Here is a 24633-nt window from a genome sequence, read left to right as displayed (position 1 = left end):
CTTTTTTGAGCTTGCATGTGAAACACTTAGGACAGCATTTCTTCCTTTTCATTCTTGCTATATAATATTACCACCCTCACCACTCAGCTTTTAGATAGCACTTTTCATCCATAAAGGAGCTATGTATCATCCCCACTTTGTAGATGGGGAAACAGAAGGCACAGCAACTACGTGATTTAATCAAGATCACCACAGAGACCAGTCAAATGGCCAGGAACGGAACCCAAGTTTCCCAAGTCCCAGTACAATGCCCCATCAAGTGAGCCACACTGAATGGTAAAGAATAAATATCTGTAACAACATTAAAGCGAAAGAGTTACCAGAAATGCTTAAGAAGATTGTAACTCCACAGAATCTAAACTCAATACCTTGAAAGCAGCCACTAGGCCTTATTTAATGTCCATAGCTGACAGGTATTACTTTGTCTACACAGATGTCCCTGAATACAACATGATTACACAAGATACTGAGAATGATTAAAAAAACTGAATAAGGGCTATAAAATACAAATTAAGGACCAAATGCTGCCCTCACTTAGAATCATGCAGCTTCTACTTATTTACCGGTAATTAGCTCAAGATCTTAAATATAATGAAGTACATACACATCTATGAAAGTTATTAATATGAGATATGAAAATGTTGGCGGAACTGGCTAGTGCTAATACTCTGTAGTTGGACATACTTATTCCTGCATTTCCATTATAAGCTATTTTCAGGAACATATTATTTTAGCCTAAATAGTCACTCTAAGATAAAACATAGCATACAAAGGTTCACCTCACACGCAAACTTTTATTTTGTTTGTACTCAAATTTAGTTTAGGTTGTTTTGGCAAATAAGAATTACATTCAAAAATTAAAAATAAATTTTGAGCAATAGGCGCATTTTGCCTTACAACACAGTAAATCCAAAAAATCTTCACTGCAAAATGGAACACTGTATAAACAATTTGCCCTCATTATTTGGGGGAAAGTAAAAATTCCAGAGAAGCGTCATTTAATTAACAAGTTACTGTAAATGCATAGTAACTATTTTTTTTTTTCAAAAGTTCCATATAGATTATTTGTAGGTTTGACCTGTTAGAAGAACTATTATTATACAAATGAAACCTGAATGAGCTTTGACCCTAAAATGGTCTCAATAAATAATCTATAACTACAATATTGATATTAAACAATGTTGGAAAACAAAACACATGTACCCTAAATAAAACTGCTTTAAACATATACTGAAGTAAACAAAGTATTTGTGGGTCTGATATAAAGTACTCCAACATTGAGAATAAAGACTGAAACCCAACTTAAAAGTTCTTTTGTGGTTGTACTATTTAGTAAATTAGAGAGAGATACTCAGTAAAAGTTTACCTTACTTCAGCTGGTGTATTTTGGGAATAGGGATTTGCAGAACAAGCCAAAATCCTAATTACAGCCCCAGGGTGATATGTTTCCAGAACATGCACTGCTGTGGGATAAACTGGCTCCTCAAAAGCAAGCTCTACGTAGTCCTGGCTATAGAAGTTAGGTGGAGTCCTCTTGAATGGCAACTGGGCACTAGGACACTGATCCCACCAAGTTCCATAAGTTCGAAACACAGCAGTCTGAGTGAAGTCCCCAGAACTGGGGTACACATTTGGAATACCTGCCAAATTCCACATTGTGTAGGACATGCTGTTTTCACTACCGTAATGAGAACTGAAATCCAACACTTCTTTGGCATACTGGACTACTTCAACATTGATAGGTAAGGCTCGGCTGTTTGATTCAATAGCTCTCCGGCTGTTCATCATTTCTCCCCTTGTAGCTGTCCTGGCTCGGCGCCGAAGGCAGATATAGTAAAACATGCTGAGAACTGTTAACATGGGAAACACCGGTGACATCTAGATATGAATTATGAAGCTGCAAAAGGTCAGATGTCCTATATAAGGTGCATTAACTCTTTGGGGGATGTTTAAAAAAAAAAATAGCTGAATAAAACAGAATGGTTAAACATGGTCAACAGAGAAAATTTTTCCAGAAGGAAACCAATTTGCTTTTACTCATTCTAATTTGTCATCTTAAGACAACGCTGTCATTAAAAATCTAAAATCAAGTAGTTTCCTTAGGGCCACTGAATTAAAAAAGGCAGTTATCTGGAAGTTAAATTGAGCCAAAAACTAAATTAACTATTTTCCGTGTTAGATCACCAGCCTGCAGTAGTAACAAAAATTTTGTTGTCAATGTATAACCTTCAGCACTACCCTTTCATGTTGTCCATGACAGCATGCATCCCTGATATGAAAGTCAGTGGACTCCAAAAGGATGTTCATTGGAGTCCATTAATAATGTCAGCTGGAGGTCTTCTATACAGCCATGACACAAGGTAGGTATTCAGGGTTCTGTGACGGTGTCAGAAGCAAAAGTCTATATGCACGCTGTTGTATATCTGAAAAAAGAAGACATTTTGGTTCATATATTTACTGTATTAGAGTCAAAATTTGCTAAACCTGGATGTTGCAGCCATGAAAACTATTTCTGCTAACTAGAACTGACAAAAAACAAGTATAATACCTACAGCAATAGTCTAATCTGTCAAACAAAACCACATTTCAGCAGTTATACTAGAGCATACTTTATGTAAACTGTGCGCTTATTCTGGATTACTTTCTGATAAATAACATATATCCTAAAAAAGTAAGCTTTAACAAGAGAGCATGAGATGAAGAGAAATGCTTCAATGATTTTTTTAAAAAAATTATTGCAGTGGGAAATTGTTTTGTTTATTTAACAAAAAATATTCCCCTGTAATCCAAACAATAAAACACTGAACTAGTACACAAGAATCATAAAGTTCAGGTGACTAAAATCTGACAATAACTAGAAAAGTGGAGTATGTTTTCACTGTCCAGACTGAGTGGCATGCAAAAAGTAAACAATTAGTATAATTGGTAGAAGAGTTAGGTTTTAAAAATTCTTCAGTTTACTAATCTAAGGTATACTAGCAACACAGTTAAAGAAATCTGTTTGAAAACATTTAATTTTTAATCTGTCACTTTAAGGAAATGGGCATGTCCATATTAGATTTCCTACAAGTAAAGATTATTTTACAAACCCCACTGCGTAGTTAGCAGGCACAAAACAACTATAAGGCAAAAACTGTTAGATTTACCAATATAAGCATAGTCTTCTATTAGTAACAAACAAAATATTTCCTTACAGCTTATCAAGAAGCAAGATATACCAAAATTAATCTCCCCACCCTGATAAAAAATACAACTAACTTTGTTGCTCCACTGAAATCTTGTTTAACTGTTGCTCAATGGCAAAGAGAGAAGAGCAGTGTTGGAGTCCAGAGCAAGGACGACTAAGAATCTCCTAAAATAGATGAAGTGTTTCTGCAGCAGACATTTACTGGGCGTGTACTTTATTAATCATTGGGGCAGACAGTGGCTGCATTTCTACTTCAGGACAAACATTAACAAATCATTAACCAAATGCCTCTGCTGTTCTAGCAGGCCAACTGCACATTTACCATTTGAAATAGGTCGCAGTTGGGACAATACTGTACTTTATTTAGTCATAAAATCTTTGTTTTTCTGGAGTAATTCACTTCTCTCCCACCTCAAAAACAAACCACCAAAATAACCCAAAAAAACAACACCCATACATATACGGGTAGCATCCACTGAGCCCCCTTTTTGTTGGAATACTATTAGCAATTGACAGTGCAGGTTTTGTAAGATAAAAGGCAGACTGCAGCCTCTGCTCCTATATTTGGCAGTGAGAAAACATGTGTTGATGAATTGTTCACTCTTCACTCCAACGTGAAGCTGCAGAACTTTAATTAATTTGCAAACTGGATACCATCAGAATAGGCCTGAATAAAGACTGGGAGTGGTTGGGTCATTACAAAACCTAAACTTAATTGCCCCAATACTAATTTCTCCCTACTGTTATTCACACCTTCTTGTCAACTGTCTGTAATGGGCCACTCTCTTACCACTTCAAAAGTTATTTTTCCTCCCTTAGTATCCTGCTGTTAATTGATTTATCTCGTTAGACTGACCTCACATTTTGTAAAGCAACCCCCATCCTTTCATGTATTTATACCTGCTCCTGTATTTTTCACTTAATTCATCTGATGAAGTGGGTTCTAGCCCACGAAAGCTTATGTCCAAATAAATTTGTTAGTCTCTAAGGTGCAACAAGGACTCCTCATTGTGTTCACTCTTTTTCTTTCTTCTTCCTCCTACAATTTTTTTGTCTAGTTTCTGTCCTTAAAATCAGATTTTATACCAGCTTGGGGTATAGCAACTTGAACTACATTTGGCACCTACCTCAGCGGGGAACACATAAGAAGTTGTCTTGGCTCAGCTCTGAGCTCTGCAGGGAAGCCAAAGCCAAAGCCAAACAAAAAGGTTTTGGAAGAGACATGGAAAGGAAGCAACACGTTGCTGTTCTCTCTTTTTCAATTGGGATGGCTTAAAAGTTTAATTGAAGACTAGGACTACATAAAAATACACTTTTCTTTTGGATTCTTTTCTGCTGTCTCCTGATCTAACATGTCTTATAGCTAGTTTAATTTTCTGGTTCTCATGCTCTAGCACAATGCAGCAACATTCATATTACAAACTGTCCACATGCCTTCTACATCAGTTGGTTTTCTGTGCGTTTACAACCCCCCTCAGTCAGTCATATGACATTGTTTGGAGAGGGTAGCTGCAGTCACACCACATCCCCCAGGCCCCAGACCTTGGACAAAAGTCAGTATCTCCAACTGTCTTTGCCTCTTAGGGTATGGCTATACATGCAGCTGTACAGCGCTGTGAGTTAAACCCGCCTTCATACAGCTGAGTAGGGAAAGCGCTGTAGTCTGTTCACACTGACAGCTGCCAGCGCACTAGCATGGCCACATTTGCTGCATTTGCAGCTGCATTGGGAGCAGTGCATTATGGGCAGCTATCCCAGCATTCATGTGGCTGCAACATGCTTTTCAAAAGGGGAGGAGGATTGGTGGAGTGTGACAGGGAGTGTGGGGGGAGAGAGAATGCTTTTTGGGGTGCTGAGAGTGTGTCAGCACCCTGCCTTGCAAGTTCCGACCTCCCTGCTTCTCATTCACTCACTCAAAGCAAACAGCAAAATGTTTGCTTTTTCTCTCTGGTAGGGAGCTTTGAAAGGGCACTTCCGCATTCCTGGAGCTAATCACAACAATGAGAAGAGTGGACACTTGATAAGGGGATTATCACAGCGCAGCAAGTTAACGCCTCGTTCACACTGACACCCGGGAGTTGTAGCCACTGCACTGCATCTCTTATTCCTCTTGGGGAGGTGGAGTACCTGCAGCGCTGTGGCCAGGGAGATACAGCGCTGTACATGCCTTGCCAGTGTGGACGGGGAATGAGGTACAGCACTCTGGGCAGCTTTATTGCGCTGTAACTCGCAAGTGCAGCCTAGGCCTTAGAGTGCAGTTTCTCTTGTGCGCCAGTCAGTAAACCTCAGATAAAAGATAATGTCTTCAGTTTGGATTCAATTAAATATTTTTATATATTTTCTTTTTTAGACAAGTACAAAAATAAATGAGCATACTAGAATTACAAAAAAAATCTTTGCTTCACCCAACAAATTTTGGTTGCTAAGCACCAAAGTACTTTACTATTTATGTAATTTACAAAACCCCAAGCAAATTAACAGTTAACTAAGTTTTTACAATGCCAATAGTAAACAAACATCCTTATCACTTATATAAAAATTAGTATTTCATCACATCAACTTTTCAATGGACTGTTGGGTTTTTATATGCATTTGTTATCTCAATTTCTGTACCTAGATTTTTTTTTTAAAGAATTTTTAAATGTACTTATTGGTAATAACTCCCATTTATCAAACAATGTTTTGTTAAGTATTTATAATTACTATTTCATGATAATGTTGTATACACAATTTTCCTATTAAATTACATTACACTATCAAATTATAATATATGTATGTGGACTTGCATTTGAGGCTGATCAATGGGTCACTCATATGCATATATATATATATATAAAGTTTTATTTCTTTTTCAAAACAGTTTTGTAATCATGGCTGTGTTACTGATTTCATAGATTCCAAGACCAGAAAGGACCATTATGATAACCTAGATCAGTAACTAATGGCGATCCAGTTGAAGAAAATTGTTGATGCCTGCGACCCAGTGGAGCTGGGGATGAGGGGTTTGGGATGTGGGAGGAGCCCAGGGCTGGGGCAGAGGGTTGGGGTGCAGGGGTGAGGGCTGCGGGGACAGGAATGAGGGGTTCAGGGTCTGGGAGGGGGCTCTGGGCTGGGGCAAGGAGGTGGGGTGCGGGAGGGGTATATACTCGTTCATTAACCCATTCGTTTATAAGCCGACGCCCCAAGATGGATAGGTAAAAATGGCAAAAACTGTATGATGCTTTCATAAGCTGACCCTATATTTCAGAATTTGGCAAACTTTGGCTCCCGGTCCGTCAGGATAAACTGCTGGCAAGTCGGGATGTTTTGTTTACCTGGAGCATCCACAGGCATGGAGCCCCTCAGCTCCCAGTGGCCACGGTTTGTGCTCCCAGCCACTGGGAGCTGAGGGGCTCCATGCCTGCGAACGCTCCAAGTAAACAAAACTACAGTGTATTAGATATTCAATTCAATAGAGCTTAAAATCGTCAAATTTTGGTGTAGACCCGTTGATAAGCCGATCCCCGCTCTTTAATGCTTCACTTTTTTACCAAAAAAATTCACCTTATGAACGAGTATACGGTACCAAAAAGAAAGAAAGATTGAGTTAATCTTTTATATAAGAGGTTACAAACTGATTGCAAAACCATAGTTGTGACTATATTTGTAACATTGACAGTATGTGTATTCTGGTAGATGTTTGGCTATAATGTCTCCAGAAACGTGGCACAGCTTTCATTCCCCTATCAAAAATCAGTTGAATAATTTACATTTTTAAAGGAGATATAAGTAGTACAATATAAGGACCCGAAGAGAATATTTTTGGAAGCACAATAGGTAGGGGTTTATTCTAAAATGCGCTTAAAATAAATTCCTGATTTTTCTCTAGAACTTGGTGGCCAAATTTCACACAGGTTTAGCTTTTATGTCCTCTGAATTTTCAATGTCGTTTTTGCTTTGTTTCTCTTAATAAACTTTTAATTTTTGAATAAAAGCCTTTGAATCTGGGCTCTGGTCGAAAATTTTCCTTCTCAGTCCTACTTTTTGTTGTTGACTGGTATCTTTTAAAAGAGATACATCAGACTTAGTAAAGAGACAAACCGTAAGGGATCTGGGGCAAATGTTGGATATAGGGTCAACTGTAGACATTATTTGTATTATAATGGAGAGCCTGTGTATGACTGATGGAGGCTGGAGGCAAAAGTAATCAGAATGATGGGGGCCAGGTGCACAGAAGCCTGATTGATTAACTGGGGGCCACAAGCACTAGAGCCCAATTGGTTGATTATCAGGCAATAACCCCTTAAAATGTGGTATGCTATGAAAAAATATTTGTAAAATGGTATATTAGGGTACCTTCCCTCCCTCAATTATGCCCACTTCAGTTTAAGTACAAAGACACTTTTTTTTTTTTAAACAGCCAACTTTGCAAATTGAGTCCATGATCTGAATGTTAACCCGTGTTCTTTCTGGCTAATCCCCAATAAAGATTCTGCAAGTGGAACTTAATTAACAATTCTGTTAATGTGTAAGCTAGAAACAATCTAGCCATTCACCCATTACTGTATTAGCTCTGGAAAGCTAACAGGAGTAAAAAGCAGTAAGTATTATCAACAGAAGAAACTGTGTGATTCAGAATATACAATGAGAACAGATCTGTTGAGTAAAAGTTAACTTCTTAAAATAAACTTTTCTGACTACTTATCTTTATTTATAAAATGTCAGTTTAATCTGCACAAGTTTTCAGTTTGTCATGCAGGTACATCATCACATCTTCCTTCTGAAGCAGTCTGAGTGGCTGCTGACAGATTTATTCATTTGGACCATCAAAAAACAACCAAAAACAGGGCTGTCAGGCAATTATTCAAGGGTGCTATCAACCCCATGAAATAAGATGATATAACAAAAGTGATCACTAATGGCAAAGACAACTCCCCAGAGAAAATGTGTTATGTGCAACAGTGGTTCTCAACTGGGGGGACAGGGCCTCCTGAGGGCCGCGAGCAGGTTTCAGGGCGGCCGCCAAAGAAGGTCAGTGTTAGACTTGCTGGGGCCCAGGCCAGAAAACTGAAGCCCTGCTACATTGGGCTGAAGCCCAGGGCTCCCAGCCCTGCCACCTGCGGCTGAAGCCGAAGCCTGAGCAACTTAGCTTTGCGGGGACCCCTGTAGCATGGAGCCCTGGGCAACTGTCCTGCCTGATACCCCTTAGGTCAGTGAATTCCATATGTTTCTCCTAAACCATCTCTATGGGTACCCTTTGGGTATCCTTTCTCCAAAATTCTTTCACCATCCTTCACATCATCCAGATTTGAAACCTCAATTTTATATTAGACTTCTAACTCCTTTCCCCACCCTGCATTCAGGTGGTCACCAAATCCTGTCTGTGTTTTCCTTAAACTTTTTCTCCATTCCAAATCCTTGCTCACACATGTCATCTGTCATTTCAAGTACTAACAGTCTCCTCATCTTTGGCCTGCCAGCATCTCCTCTTGCCCGAGCCCAGCCTGTATAAAATACTGCTGCTAAAATAAATCTTCCCCTTCCACTGCTTTGAAACAACACACTTCTCTTCAGTTCCTACAATTGGCTTCCTCTTGCTCTCGACAGTAAGTTTCATTCCCACTTTTAAGATTCTGTGTAAATCCATCCCTGCCTATGTGTCAGCTTTTACTTTGTCCTACTGCCTTTGTCCTAACTTGTCATTGCCTACTTGGAACCAATTCTGTAGCCCTCTCCTATAACACCAGATTAGTAAGACACTGGAAACACTGTAAAGGATACAGCAAAAATACAGAATTTAGTAATATTAGATACAACAGCAATGTAGAGCATGTGCCCTATAAAGTCCTTCTCGTAGATTGCCTAGGGCAACCCTGAAAACATTAGCAAAATATGTATTTTAAAATTTTGGAATAGAACCTTAAGAGAAAGATTCTGTTAATGGGGAGGCTCTATGCTTCTGTGGAGATAAAGCATTAGTTAGTGGTTAGAGCAAGAAACTGACATCAAGACTCCTGGATTAGAATACAGTAGAACTTCAGAGTTACGAACTGATCGGCCAACCACACACCTCATCTGGAACCAGAAGTACGCAATCAGGCAGCAGCAGAGACAAAAAAAGGAAAATACAGTACAGTAATGTGTTAAATGTAAACTACTAAAAAAAATAAAGGGAAAGTTTAAAAAAAGATTTTACAAGATAAGGAAACTGTTTCTGTACTTACTTCATTTAAATTAAGACGGTTAAAAGCAGCATTTTTCTTCTGCATAGTAACGTTTCAAAGCTGTATTAAGTCAATGTTCAGTTGTAAACTTTTGAAAGAACAACCATAATGTTTTGTTCAGAGTTACAAACAACTTCCATTCCTGAGGTGTTTGTAACTGAGATTCTACTGTAGATGCTTGAGAGTCAATTCCCTTTGTAAAGTATTTTGAAATCCCCAAATGACAGATGCTGTATTATTGCAAAATATTGTTATGGATTAGGCATAATCACTGCCCTTCAGTTAAAGACAGTTGTAAGCAACCATTAAGCATCTTTATGGAACAAGATAACAAACAATAGCAGCCTCCACCAAAAACACAGGTACATGTCACCACCCAAAACAAAGGCACAGGCAAGTTGTGTGTGCATTGAGGGGTTTTGCTGGTTATTGTTTTGTGCGGATTTGTATGTCTGTGACAGATAGACAAACACCAGAGAAGAACTCAGAGAAGGAGCAGAAAGCCAAGAACACTGCAAAAGGACTGGGAGCATGGCCCTTAGAAAAAACCAAGAGAGAAAGCTTTCTCAGCTCAGTGCTGGCTGAAAGAAGTTTAGAACTGTAAGCAAAACACAATACGAAGTTTCGATTCCTACTGTACTCAGGGAAACAAGAACTTCGCACATTCTTTGTAAGTAGAAGAAATACTTGACTTCATCACCCATTTCTCCTCCTAACTGGAACAACCCGCAAGACCCCAAATTGTTGGTTAACCACTCAGGTTGACGGAGGTAACAACATGTTACAATCTATTGATTTTATTGGTTCTCCTAATCTTTACTAGTCAAACAATGTGTGAAATACAATTTCTATGCAAAATCCTTTATTTTCTAAATGTTTGTGTTAATATTAAGTAATTTGAACAATTACATGTTGTTATAAAAGGTCAGAATTCTCTGCAGGGAATGCCATTTCAATCTGGAATTTATTAAAAAGCAACAGAGGGTCCTGTGGCACCTTTAAGACTAACAGAAGTATTGGGAGCATAAGCTTTCGTGGGTAAGAACCTCACTTCTTCAGATGCAAGTGAGGTTCTTACCCATGAAAGCTTATGCTCCCAATACTTCTGTTAGTTTTAAAGGTGCCACAGGACCCTCTGTTGCTTTTTACAGATTCAGACTAACACGGCTACCCCTCTGATACTGGAATTTATTGTTTCCCTTAGTCAGACAGAATAGATGTACTCCAGAAACTTTATACACAGAGCATTCAAGAGAAAATAAGTCACTGCTGCACGATAATAATTTTCATCCAGTCTTCACATCAGGTAAGATTATATTTAGTTACATTCCTTTGGACTATTTTAGCCCCTTCTTTGGAGTTTACCTATACACAGTCATTTTCTGGCCTCTGACCGACCTCCCATATCAGTGATCAATTTATCTATTTAATTCACTTAATCTTTCAAAGTCAGTTTACCAGTCCTTCAAGTCATTTTTGATGTACAAGGGGAAAACAGGTCATATGAGTGCAACATGAGTCACTGACCCATCAGAACACCACGCAAAAGAAAAAAATTTAATATTGTTGTTTTGAGAGCAGTAAAGTGAAGGATCTGGAGTGACAGCATACAACAAATCACAGAAATTAGAGTCTGAAAAGATATGAGGTCATCTAGTTCATCCCCATGCCAGGGCAGGATTGCTCCCTACAGTGTATTTCCTAGATATGAGCTTGAGGGATGATGCTATCGCAAGAAAAGTGAATACTATATATACTAGTATGTACATATGGGGGGGTTGGAGGGAGGAAACATTTTTTTTAAGGCCAGAGAAGTAATAACTCCTCTTTACACCAGTCTTGCTAATACCACACTTGGGAGCACTATGCAGGGTTTTGTTCTGCTCGCTATAAAAAACCCCTACCAACACTGATAAATTACAAGGAATATATAGATGACAAAAGGAATGGAGGGCATGACCTATGAAGAAAGATTAATGGAACTTAATATGTACACCTTAGATAAAAGATGGCAAAGGGGAAATCTGTTAATTATCATTACACATGGATGCACAGAGGGGACACTAAATCCTTCCATACTAAATTCCTACCACAGATTAGCATCACCTAATGTTAATTACAGATTCCAGGAACATCTAAATGTAACATATTGAAATAAAAAACGGTGTATAACAGATTCATACTAAATACTTCAAAGTTAGACATCATTTGTGTAATTTCATATACTGTGTTCCAGCATAAAAAGACAGCTGTTTCACACATCCTAAAAACTATTTTAACATTCAATATTATGACAATCTTAACTATTTAAAATCCTAAATGTAACGTAACAAGAACTATTCAGAAGTGTGTGGGTTACTACTTGTAGTGTCAAACTGTTCAGAATGTATAACTTCTATCACATCCCTCTTTTCAAACCTCTGTATTGGTTGACTCTCTCCTCCCATTAAGGCGAGAGTTGACATTAAATATGTTTTAACACTCAAGTATAGATAGGACAAGTTGTATTTTAACATGTATTATCTGGTCAAGGTGAACCCAAGCCTGTTTCCCAATGTTAACCTCAACCACCTAATGTGTAAAATACAACTTGCCCTGTCTACACTAGGATAAAAGCTTTTTAGGCTATCCTCAACAAGACCTAAAAGGCTATCTATACACCACCACCCTTCATTTTTGAATATCCTCCCAGTCACTGCAAACCAAAATCTCGATCTCACACACACACCTCACCACATCTGGTTCAATACTTCTTTTAACTGGTAACCCTAGCACAATTATGTCCTCACCTTTTCGTCAACTAACCACCTACACTGGATAAATCCTTTTTTATATTAATTACATTAGCAAAAAGTAAATACTTCAAAATATACAGCAGTGGTCCCCAAACTGTGGGGCATGCCCCCTAGGGAGGCACGGAGGAAAGCTTGGAAGGGCATGGCAGGGCCCGGGCTAGCCCCCACGGGGGACGGGGAGGGAGTGCCACCCAGCCCCACCCCCAGTTCCGGTCTCAGCCCCAACACAGCTCCACTCCCAGGCCTGACTCTGGACGCAGCCCCAGCTGCAGGTCCGGCCTCGACCACAGCCCAATTCCTGGCCACAGCCCCGAGCAGGGGGCAGGGACACGGATAGATTCCATTACAGGTAAGGGGGGCCATGACATAAAAATCTGGAAGCCCACTGATCTACAGTCTTTTTACAGCCATTAAAAAATGTGAAGCTTCCAAATTCTACACATTGCTAAGAATATGTACAATCTTGTATCACTTTTACTGTCAAATTCATCTTCCGCCTAACCTCCCCTCCCTCTGTTGTGTTCCATACCCCCTTGTCCCATCTTAGCTTACAAGCTCTTTGGAGCAGAGACTGTTTTTCACTGCCTGTTTGTACCCCTGAACAGTGTGGGTTTAGCTGGGGCCTCCGGGCATCAGTGTTATATAAAAAACAAAAACAAAACTCAGAGCAATCAGGTTAACCATTTTGCTACTGCCCACAGCTGTTGTGTGAAGATATATGAAATTCTAGCATTCACTGGAACACTAGTAACACAATGTGCATTTTGCCATATGTTAGTTCTCCATGGAGTCTGTTATGGAATGGTGATCTACTTTCATTAACAGCATGAAACATACACATGCCTGCTAAAATGATGCATCACATCAGGAGAAGAAAGCACATTAGGTTTGACTATGTACTGTGCTGGTAATGCAAGGATTAGCTTTCCCTAAGAAAAAGATGGCGTTACTGAGATAAGCACTGTCACTGGTGTGTGTGGATAAATATGGCAGGCGGATAGAGCTTGGGTAGGTCCAGGTTCAGCAATGGTAGGTACAGATGGATTTTTGCAAATGAAAAGAACTTGGGTGGGTAGGTAGGTAGGTGTTCAGCACTGGGATGTGCAGTGACTGGAAATGTTTGGTGACTGGAAAGAGCCAGGGTGGGGTAGATGTTCAGCAGTAGGGGAGTGGGAGGGGCAGCTGGGTTTGGCAGCTGGAAAGAGCCTGGGGGAGTAGATGTTTAGTACTGGGAAGGGCAGATGGTTTTGGTGGCTTGAAGGAGTGGGAGGAGAAGGTGTTCAACACTTGGGGTGGGGGAGGTGGGTTTGGAAGCTGGAAGGATCCTGGGGCCAGGGTAGGAGTTTGGCACTGGAAGGGGCAGGCGGATTTGGCAACTGGAAGGACCCAGGAGGCAGGGTAAGAGTTTGGAGTTTGGCACTGGGAGGGACAGGCAGGGTTGCCAAATCTCCAGGAACTAAAGATTAATTTTTAATTAAAGATTATGTCATGTAATGAAATCTCCAGGAATTCATCCAACCAAAGTTGGCAACCCTAGTTCAGCAGCTGGAAGGAAGGGGCGGGGAAGAGAGATAGGTGGGTCGAGCAGCTGAAAGGAGCATGGGTGTGGGGGGCAGGTAGGAGTTTGGCACCGGGAGTAGGCGGGTTTGACAGCTGAGATAGCCAGCGCATGGTGTGCGGGTGGAGGGTGGACCCATCACTGATGGACGTCGGGCAGGGGTCAGCGTGGCAGGGCCTGTTCCGGAGCAAGGGGCACAGCCAGGCTGAAGATACCGGACTCATCGCTGGCAAAGCGAAGGGCCAGGCCGGGCCCATCGCAGGCAACCTCAGGACGGAGTCCTGGTGGTGTCAGTGGGCCGGGCGGGGCAGGGCTAAGCCAGGGGGCGCGGGGCCCCGGCTGGCAGAGGCCGAGCGTGGCACTGACTACGGGGCCCGGGCACAGGGAGGGCAGGGCCCCGAACAGACACACAACGGCCGGGACCGGCAGCCGAGCAGGCCGCGCCCGAGCCCTCCGCCCCTGCCTGAGAAGAGAAGTCACCGTACCCGTCCGCAGGGCGGAGCGGCCTGCGCCGCGCGCTGACACCAGCCACACGAGCGTCCCGGGCAGCTGGGGCGAGGCAGCCGCAGGGCGAAGGCGGGGCTCCCACCGGGCAGAAGGCGCCGCGGGACACCAGTGAGCCCGCTCTAGCAGGGTGGGGAGGGGCGGGGAGAGCGTGGTGGGCGGGGCCATGACATGATACCAGTACGTTCTGCGTGGTGGGAAGGGGGATCCAAAGGGCGTGGCCAGAGCGGGGGGGGGGGGGGGGCACTCGGCTGTTGTTTAGGTGGCGTGGGCGGGGCTCTCTAGCTGAGTGGGTACGACCCGCCGCCCGCTCTCACGGAGAACCCTGCTGCCGCTGCGGATGGAAAGAGGGGCGCGACGGAAGCCGGCGAGGAACAACCCCGGCCCACCCCAGGACAGGCGGGAGCTCTACTCAAGGGGGGGCAGCCGCGTTCCCGTGGCTCTGGGGCTATCGGGCCCGTAGGGAGGGGTGGCCCGTTGATTGGTTGCCCACGCCAGTGGTGACGTGAGGCCGCTCAAGCTTGTTCTCTGTTTTCGTGCTGAGCCGGAGCAGCGGGCGGGGCGTGTGAGGCTCTTGCCCCCACCCCTCGCAGCGCTCAGCGACCTGCCCCGGCCCCAACACGTCCCGTTATTTGCTTTTGGGGCTGGGTCACGTGCTCCCGGTTTTCTCTGCCCCGCGGTGAGGCGGAAGCTCTTGGGAGCAGGCGGGACTCTGGTGGGGTGACCTGACTCCGGGGCCGAGCGTCCAGGGAAGCCCCAAACCCTGCGAGATCAGTGACAAGGTTAGGGAGTCAAGTATCGGGGGTAGCCGTGTTAGTCTGTATCTACAAAAACAACAAGGAGTCTGGTGGTACTTTAAAGACTAACATTTATTTGGGCATAAGCTTTGGTGGGTAAAAACCTCACTGAAAGTTACAGATGTAGGCATTATATACTGACACAGGAGAGCAGGGAGTTACTTTGCAAGTGGAGAACCAGTGTTGACAGGGCCAATTCAATCAGGGTGGATGTAGTCCACTCCCAATAATAGATGAGGAGGTGTCAATTCCAGGAGAGGAAAAGCTGCTTCTGTAGTGAGCCAGCCAGTCCCTATTCAAGCCCAGATTAATGGTGTTAAATTTGCAAATGAATTTTAGTTTTGCCGTTTCTCTTTGAAGTCTGTTTCTGAAGTTTTTTTGTTCAATGATAGTGACTTTTAATTCTGTAATAGAATCACCAGGGAGATTGAAGTGTTCACTTAATGGTAACATACATAAACCAGTCCTGATGTCCGATTTGTGACCATTTATTCTTTTACAGAGGGACTGTCCGGTTTGGCCAATGTACATGGCAGAGGGGCATTGCTGGCACATGATGGCATATATAACATTAGTGGATGTGCAGGTGAATGAGCCCTTGATGGTGTGGCTGAGGTTTTAGGGAGGTTTGCAACAGGGTGAACTGTTGGGACCCTGCGAGTCTCTAGCAGCCCCGGCGTGGTTTCCCAAATCTCGTCAAAGCGGGATTCATTGGGCGCGAGCGGCTCAAAGGCTCTCCTGGGCCTGTTTTATCTTGCTGCTTAGTGGCCCCGGGGGTGATAAGGCCCGCCCTGATTTGAACTCATGAAGATGAGTAAATGCACCAATGACTGGATGTGCCTCTCTTGGGTCTTAGTCTGGCAGTTGCATAATAAATGTCATGGTTTGCTTTCCCTCTGCTTGAATTTGGTAGCATGCCAAGCATGTGTGTCTTTTCCTTCTGAACTGCTGTTGCTAATTCTAAGTTGTGAAGGAGAGACCATAGAAATTACCACGTGGGATCAGGCCAGTGACCATTTAGACCAATATCTAGTTTCCAACAGTGGCCATTTGATACTTGAGAGGAAGGTATCTGAAAGCCTGCAGTTATGGGACAACTTGCCCACAGGGAAGTTTCCTCCTGACCCCTATTGTAGATTGGCTTGTACAGCGAAGCTTGGGAGTCTACATTCTAAAAAAAAAAAAACCAAAAACATCTTTACTATTATAATTGGCTATACTTGTTATCCATTTAACTGATCAGTCCTTTTTTGAATGTGAACAAGCATGTTCATTTCATATGTAAGTGACTAGCACAAATGGACAACTGAAAATCATGTGAAGAAATGTAATGCAAAGGTGTAGAAACAAGCAGTTGCCCAATTGCTTTGAGGTCAGACGTGTTAGAAAAGAGACCGATAACCTTAATTTTATTTATTGCTTGTCTGCAAAAGCACCAGCACATTACACAACTTAAAACAACCAAATAAAAGCAATATACAATCATATTTATATCACAGCACCATATAAAATATTTTAAAACATAAGATTTTTAAATCTGAATTAAAAGGTGCTGCTACATCTGCAGTTCTGCCTGTTCAGGAGGAACATGAAGATATCCTATAGTCTGGGATTGCAGCAGCAAAAATACAATATGCCCTCTTGCATGGTCAAAAAACCCATCCATCAGCCCCATCCCCGTGCAGTTTAGCTGTTGAAATGATACCCTGGGAGCCAGAAGCTCCGTGAGACACCTGGGTCCCAATCCATTTTTAAAATTTAAAGCCAACATTTGAACACATTCTGGGTCCAAATACGCAAGTGATGTGAATACAGAAGCTTCTTGGCACTCTCCTCTCACTCCTTCCTGTTCCTCCGAATAATCAAGTTGCCATATTCTGCTGTAGCATCTAATCAACCTACTTTTATAGCCTACAGTATACTGTAGTATTGTATTAGTGTATAAGAGAAACAGATAGTTTAATATTCTGAAGATGATCATAAGCAGCTGTGACTACCTGCAAATCCTGTGTAATATCAGTTCTGATTAGTGTCTAGACTGTGACCTGCATGAGTCACCTGAAGTGATACTATGAGAGGCCTAGTGAAATACTGCTCTCATATTTTCTACACAAACCAATCAACATTATTTTAATCTTGCTGAGATTCAGTTTTAGTTAATTCCTACGTAGATCTGGACTTCTGTGAGGCATATTTTGAGACCCCTAAAATCATCCTCAGAGGGAAAGGTACAGCACTGACTGCACCGGGCTCTTTGTGGCCACAGCAGTTTACAGGATTGAGACCTAAGAAATTATGGTAGAATATATGAAGTTGGGTGTCATTGCTCTAAAACTGATTTCTGAGCCAATATCTATTACCATGCTTTTGACTGGTAACATGTAAAAACTGAAAACATTTGGAGCAAACACCAATTAGTGGGACCTAGCAAGAAGCAAGCAGCCACCTATCAGCACCCACTGGAACATCTGCACACATTATGATCAAGACAGTTCAATTTATATATGTATATGTGTGTGTGTGTGTATATATATATATATACATATACACGTATGTATAGGGCCCAGCCCATAAGGTTTTCTACTTGAGGAAACCTGAATATAAATAGTTGCCATATATAATTATAGGAAATGTGTCATTTCAAAGGTACATATTCATTTTACTGAATATATTTTTAAAATATGAAAGGATTTTGGGGCAAGGGAAAAGAAAATGATTGGTTTGGGAGTTACAGAAAGGAAAATATGAGGTTATTCCATAGCAGGGAGAGGGGGAGGGGGAGGGGGTTGAGGTCCCCTTACTCTGAATTATTTGTGCCATCTTCCCAACAATTCCCCAGCATACTTATGGATATACACTCTGACTTTGTCACATCTATGATGACTCCACCTGTGGGACAGCATGCCATCCAGTCCACCATAAAAAGGACCATTGGATAATTTTTTGAGGAAGCTAGATGGTGATTTTTGCAAAGGTAAAAATAACCTGAAGATTAAAGGTTGTGAGGACAAGGACAGAGACACCCTTAGGGAAAATTTGTTCAGGATGAAATTTATTAATCACCTGCATGTTAATCTTGCACTGTGTTTCTTTAAATACAGGAGAGCATATTTCAACTTCAGTAGTCTCAGAAAAGCAAGAACAATATCTTTTATATAACACAGTATATTCAAAGTTGTGTATAAGAATTAACTACTAACTGGTATGTAATCATTTAAATCAGCTTCTGTACCAGATGACTCATACAGCTAATGTGATACCATTTTAAAAAGGGATCCAGAGGAGATCCCAGTAATTACAGACCGGCAAGCCTAACTTCAGTACCGGACAAATTGGTTGAAACTATAGTAAAGGACAGAATTATTGGACACATAGATGAACATAATTTGTTGGGGAAGAGTCAACATGGTTTTTGTAAAGGGAAATCATGCTTCACCAATCTAGAATTATTTGAGGGGATCAACAAGTATGTTGACAAGGGTGATCCAGTGGATATAGTGTATTTAGATTTTCAGCAAACCTTTGACAAGGTTGCTCACCAAAGACACTTAAGCAAAGTAAGTTGTCATGAGATAGAAGGGAAGATCCTCTCATGGATCAGTAACTGGTTAAAAGATAGGAAACAATGGCTAGGAATAAATGGTCAGTTTTCAGAATGGTGAGAGATAAATATTGTTTCCCCCAGCGGTCTGTACTGGGACCGCTACTGTTCGACATATTCATAAATGATCTGGAAAAAGGGGTAAACAGTGAGGTGGCAAAATTGGCTGATGATACAAAACTACCCCAGATAGTTAAGTCCAAAGCAGATTGCAAAGAGTTACAAAGGGATCTCACAAAACTGGGCGACTGGGCAACAAAATGGCAGATGAAATTCAGTGTTGCTAAGTGCAAAGTAATGCATATTGGAAAACTTAATCCCAACTATACATATAAAATGATGGGGTATAAATTAGCTGTTACCACTCAAAAAAGATCTTGGAGTCATTGTGGATAGTTCTCTGAAAACATCCACTCAATATACAGCGGTAGTCAAAAAAGCTAACAATGGTGGGAATCATTAGGAAAGGGATAGATAATAAGACAGAAAATATCATATTGCCTCTATATAAATGGTACACCCACATCTTGAATACTGTATGCAGATGTGGTTGCCCCATCTCAAAAAAGATGTATTGGAATGGAAAAGGTACAGAAAAGGCAACAAAAATTATTAGGGATTTGGAATAGCTTCCATCTGAGGAGAGATTAATAAGACAGGGACTTTTTATCTTGGAAAAAAGATGACTAAGGGCTGATATGTTTGAGGTCTATACAATCATGACTGGTGTGGAGAAAGTAAAACAAGTATTATTTATTCCTCATAACACAAGACTGGGATCAAATGAAATTAATAGGCAGCAGGTTTAAAACAAACAAAAGGAAGTATTGCTTCACACAACACACAGTAAACCTGTGGAACTCTTGGCCACAGGGTGTTGTGAAGGCCAAGATTATAACTGTCAAGGCTGCTTCCTCACTCTGAACTTTAGGGTACAAATGTGGGGGCCTGCATGAAAACTTGTAAGCTTAACTACCAGCTTAGATCTGGTCCGCTGCCACCACTCCCAAAGTGCTAATTCCCTTCTCTGGGTAGCCTTGAGAGACTCTTCACCAATTCCCTGGTGAATACAGATCCAAACCCCTTAGATCTTAAAACAAGGAGAAATTAACCATCCCCCTCCTTTTTCCCACCAACTCCTGGTGTATCAAGATCCAACCCCCTTGGATCTAAAAACATGGAAAAATCAATCAGGTTCTTAAAAAGAAGGCTTTTAATTAAAGAAAAAGGTAAAAATCATCTCTGTAAAATCAGGATGGAAAATAACTTTACAGGGTAATCAAACTTAAAGAGCCCAGAGCAATCCCCTCTAGCCTTAGGTTCAAAGTTACAGCAAACAGAGATAAACACTCTAGCAAAAAGGTACATTTACAAGTTGAGAAAACAAAGATAAAAACTAACACGACTTGCCTGGCTGTTTACTTACAAGTTTGAAATATGAGAGACTTGTTCAGAAAGATTTGGAGAACCTGGATTGATGTCTGGTCCCTCTCAGTCCCAAGAGCGAACAACCCCCAAAACAGAGAGCACAAACAAAAGCCTTCCCCCCACTAAGATTTGAAAGTATCTTGTCCCCTTATTGGTCCTTTGGGTCAGGTGTCAGCCAGGTTACCTGAGCTTCTTAACCCTTTACAGGTAAAAGGATTTTGGAGTCTCTGGCCAGGAGGGATTTTATAGTATTGTACACAGGAGGGCGGTTACCCTTCCCTTTATAGTTATGACAATAACAAGGTTCAAAATAGAACTAAATAAGTTCATGGAGGATAGGTCCATCAATGGCTATTAGCCAGGATGAGCAGGGATGTAAAGCCATGCTCTGAAGTGTCCCTAGCTTCTGTTTGCCAGAATCTGGGAATGAGCGACATGGGATGGATCACTTGATGATTACCTGTTCTGTTCATTGTCTCAGAAGCACTTGGCATTGGCCACTGTCAGAAGACAGGATACTAAGCTGGATGGACCATTGGTGTGACCCAGTATGTCCATTCTTATGTTTCTTAACTACTTAATCCCCATAACATCTACTGTGACTCTGAGGTAGGTGGGTATGTACCATTATCCTCATTTTACAGATGGGGAAAAAAGACCAAAAGATGAAGGAACTTGCCCACAGCCAAGATCTTCGTAGTCTCTACTTTGTGATCTTCCTCCAGATCACACTACCAGCCATGGACTGCCTTCCTGAGGCTGCTCCAACTTGCATGAGGAGGTCAGAGAAGAGTTTTGGAAAGCCACATGTCTCCCTCCTGTTTCCAGATGTGTTGAGTGCTGCTTTGGTATACTAGGGAATCTGGCTCTTAGTATTATAGCAATCAGAATTTAGGACAGTTTTGGACTTAGAGATCTATTATCTAGTGTACGCTTCTCAAAGTTCTGACCACTGACTAATGAACCTATGGGAGTAACTTATTTCTTGTCGTACTTCTAAATAAACAGATTTATTTTTGTAATAATTTAGTTAGAGAATTTTTTTTATTTTTTTTTTTACAAGAGCTCTTGAACAAACTCACAGAACCATATTTAGGTCCATGTTACAGCCATTTTGAAGATTTTTTTTAAAAATCTAAATAACTTGAGTAAGCTGTTTTCAGTTTTAGTTTGCAGCAGTGTTATAAGGAACCAGGTTGCTGGCAGTCAGGCCTAGCAGTGACAGCTGGGCTGTTGTCTGCCCACCAAGGACAGGAGTCACCAGCCAGGAGTTGGAGGAATAGCAAGGCCAGATCCTGTTAACAAGAGTATGGTTACTATATGTCCTGGTTTTCTATGACAGGGATTGACAACCTTTGGCACGCGGCCTGCCAGGGTAAGCACCCTGGTGGGCCAGGCCAGTTTGTTTACCTGCCGCATCCACAGCTTCAGCCGATTGCGGCTCCCATTGGCCGCGGTTCGCCGCTCCAGGCCAATGGGGGCTGCGGGAAGCAGCGGCCAGCACATTCCTCGGCCCATCCCTTTTTTTTTTTTTTTTTTGCGCCTTCATCCTCTGTCCTGGGGGATTTTTCAAATAATAGGAAATGTCCTGGATTTTTGCGGAGCAGATGCTGTAGCTCAGAAAGAGCCCTGATTGGTCCACTTCCCAATTGGTCCCTCCCCTGTATCCGCAGCTGATTGGTCCATTCCCTTGCAGACGCAGATGCTGGATCCTGCCCATTCAGGGCCCAGCTCCCAGCCCTGGCAGGGGGTCCCGCAGGGAGGCACTGACTGACAGCTCTCCTGTGTCCTGGGCTTGCTCCAGCCATTCTGCCACCATGACAGGGAGCGACACTGCCCCCTACCTGAAGAATGAGGCCACAGGTACCCCCTTCAGCAATCCCCAGGTACTCCCTCAGTACACCCACACTCCTCCAGCACCCCCCAAATACCCACTCCAGTTCCCAGTCCTTCCCCACCCGGTAGTGTCCTCTTTCTGGGAACCTGAAATATGGTAACCCTAAACAAGAGTCAGGTCGGGGACTGGAACCATATCAGGTTAGAATCAAAAGGCAAGAATCAGGGTCAGAGTCAGGTTGGAATCAGAGATGAGGAGACAAGGCGAAATCTGGTGTTGCAGTAGGCCAAAATCTGTGTGGTTGGCCAGACAACTTCCTGGGCTAAGCAGGGGCACTTGGCTAAGCAGAGGGCTGCAGGGTACTGTCACTCTGGGTCTCTTGGGCAGTACTTCTTGCAGCACATACTCTCCACAGTGTTCCTGGTTGTGCCTCTGCATAGCCCCCAAGTGAGAATGTCAGTTGCCCCAGACTCTGCAGATATGGTTTCTAGTCCCCAGATCCTAGTTACAAGTGTGGGTATAGAGCATTGCTAAAAGTGCCTAGAAGTAAATAAATGACAACAACATCCTCACATGTTCCTAACAGGTGCTGAATCTTCATGTCTCCTTTTATATGTTACTTTCATTGTGTATTTCAAGCATCCCAGCAACGGGAAATTTCATGCAAGAGTTGTAAAGGGTGAAAATATAAGGGGTCTGATTCTTTTATGCCCTGCAGTTTGTGTAGTTACTTGCACCTGTGCAAAGTGGGCATAAAACATTACCATTAGTGTGAATGGAGAATTCTTATTTAATGACATTTTAGACCCATTTCACATACAAAATAGTGGAAAATTAGACATAAGGTTTAAAATAATGTTAACAGAAGTACTCCACTCGATCTCTAGGGACAACTGCTGAGTCAGGAGGTGTAAGGTATTTAAACCTATATCTAATACAAGGAAGGTAAAAAGAACAAAGGTGCAGTTCTCTTTTTCCCTTACATAATTGTACATAAATCTAGCATGAATTGTCTGTCTCTTAACCTAATAAGAGTGGTTTCTTCAAACAAAGGTTAAAATGAACAAAAAATGGCCAATGTATTTTAATATATTATTTTACCTCAGAAATTGGAATATCTCCATAAAAAATACTGCCAAGTATCTTTATAAGTCCCAATCCTGAAATTCATTGTGTATGGGCAGACCGCTTCTTTTGCAGAGAACCCACTGATGTAACAAATTGCAGGATCAGGCCCATAGTTTGTACTTTTGGGGAGGTGGTTATTATATTATTTGTAATACCTTCTTGGATGCTTTAAAAATATTTCTTTCCCTACTGGTGTTATCTTTTTCCATTCTGCAAAAGTCCTCCTCTAATTCTTATGGGGTAACAAGCCAACATGAATCGCAGTTAATTGTAGTTTCCCTAGTCTGAAAAAAATAAAAATAAAAGGTCAGCGAAGCCTTCATAATTCTAAGAAAAAGAACAGGAGTACTTGTGGCACCTTAGAGACTAACAAATTTATTAGAGCATAAGCTTATGCTCTAATAAAGTTGTTAGTCTCTAAGGTGCCACAAGTACTCCTGTTCTTCTTTTTGCGGATACAGACTAACACGGCTGTTACTCTGAAACTTGTCATAATTCTAAGAATAAGTTTTATTGGTCAACTTTGTGCTTCCTCTGTTGCGGCAGCACGAACTTACTAGAAAAGAGATATAAAGAACCCCATAAGGAATGAAGTTTATCTTTACAGTTTGGCAGCTTATTAACTTACTACCAGTGATTCCACAGAACCTATAATGAGGAATTGATTTCTCCTTGATGAGGTTTTGAGGTTATTGGGGATAGCAACATTTCTTCTCTTACTTAAAAAAGCATCTACATATTAAGATCTAGTTTGTGTCGATCCCTGTGCGGATCGATGTGTGAGAGAGGAGGCTGTAAGGAGCCTTTCCCCTGATCTTTTCATCCCCTGTACAGGTGGCTCATGAGGACTGAGGCAGTCTAGTGCAGATATTTGTTAGACTGTCCAAAGAAGGTTGGGTGGGGAGAGGACAGAGCCACAGCCCAGTTTCCCCTGCATTGTCCAGCAAAGCTATACTTTATTTGTAGTTGATTACATGACCATTCATAGAGGGAGGGGAGGTTGGCTGGTTGGCTGCAGACAAGAGCTAAGCTCCCATTGAAGTCAAATATAGAACTCCCAAATATGTACAAGGATCTAAGGGAGATAGAGGACATATATTTGAGTCTGAAATAAGATTGCGCATATAACTTGGAAGTAGAAATGAAACCCTAAACTTATATTTAAAAAAGTATTTTTTGCATAATTTAATTTGATATTTTTATTGTCTGGCTAACTAATGAAATGAGGATCTCATAATATTGAGAAAATATTAGTACCTACATTTTGAAACAGTTCTCAATACCATACTTATGTAGAAAGATAAAGATTGTATCAAAGAGTTTTGAAATGTATTTAGAGCATCCTAGAATTTCAGTTGCCAGTAAACTAGGACACTTACTATATATAAACAGTATACAAAATTTGGGTTTACTTTCATAACATAAAATCACTTTATATTTGTTGTACTCTTATAGCATAACTTGGCACAACATAATATTTATATAATATCTTGCAAAACATGTTAAACTCTTGATAGAAAGGACAAAATATTTATCTCTTTAATCTTCTGCAGATGCTGTTACTGAATTGAATCTGGTGTAAGTGTTGCCACTGA

The 24633-nt window shown here is 41.6% G+C and overlaps 1 protein-coding gene across 4 annotated transcripts in view; it reads right to left on the bottom strand.

The window, feature by feature from the left end:
- Positions 1 to 14366, bottom strand: part of FBXL4 (F-box and leucine rich repeat protein 4) — a 97897-nt gene extending 83531 nt beyond the window's left edge. For 3 of the 4 annotated variants that reach the window (XM_054022504.1, XM_054022505.1, XM_054022502.1), the window contains exons 1-2: positions 14229 to 14366; positions 1367 to 2423 (exon numbers count right to left, since the gene is read on the bottom strand). In XM_054022504.1, the coding sequence (XP_053878479.1) occupies positions 1367 to 1878 (512 nt within the window). In that variant the 5' untranslated portion in view covers positions 1879 to 2423; positions 14229 to 14366. Of the gene's footprint in view, positions 1 to 1366; positions 2424 to 3258; positions 3331 to 14228 lie in introns of those variants that run through there. The other variant, XM_054022503.1, reaches the window with a different exon arrangement.
- Positions 14367 to 24633: the final 10267 nt, after the last annotated feature.

Source organism: Malaclemys terrapin, chromosome 3, assembly GCF_027887155.1.
Source record: "Malaclemys terrapin pileata isolate rMalTer1 chromosome 3, rMalTer1.hap1, whole genome shotgun sequence".
NCBI classification, from domain to species: domain Eukaryota; kingdom Metazoa; phylum Chordata; order Testudines; family Emydidae; genus Malaclemys; species Malaclemys terrapin.
This window is presented reverse-complemented; position numbering and strand designations above follow the sequence as displayed.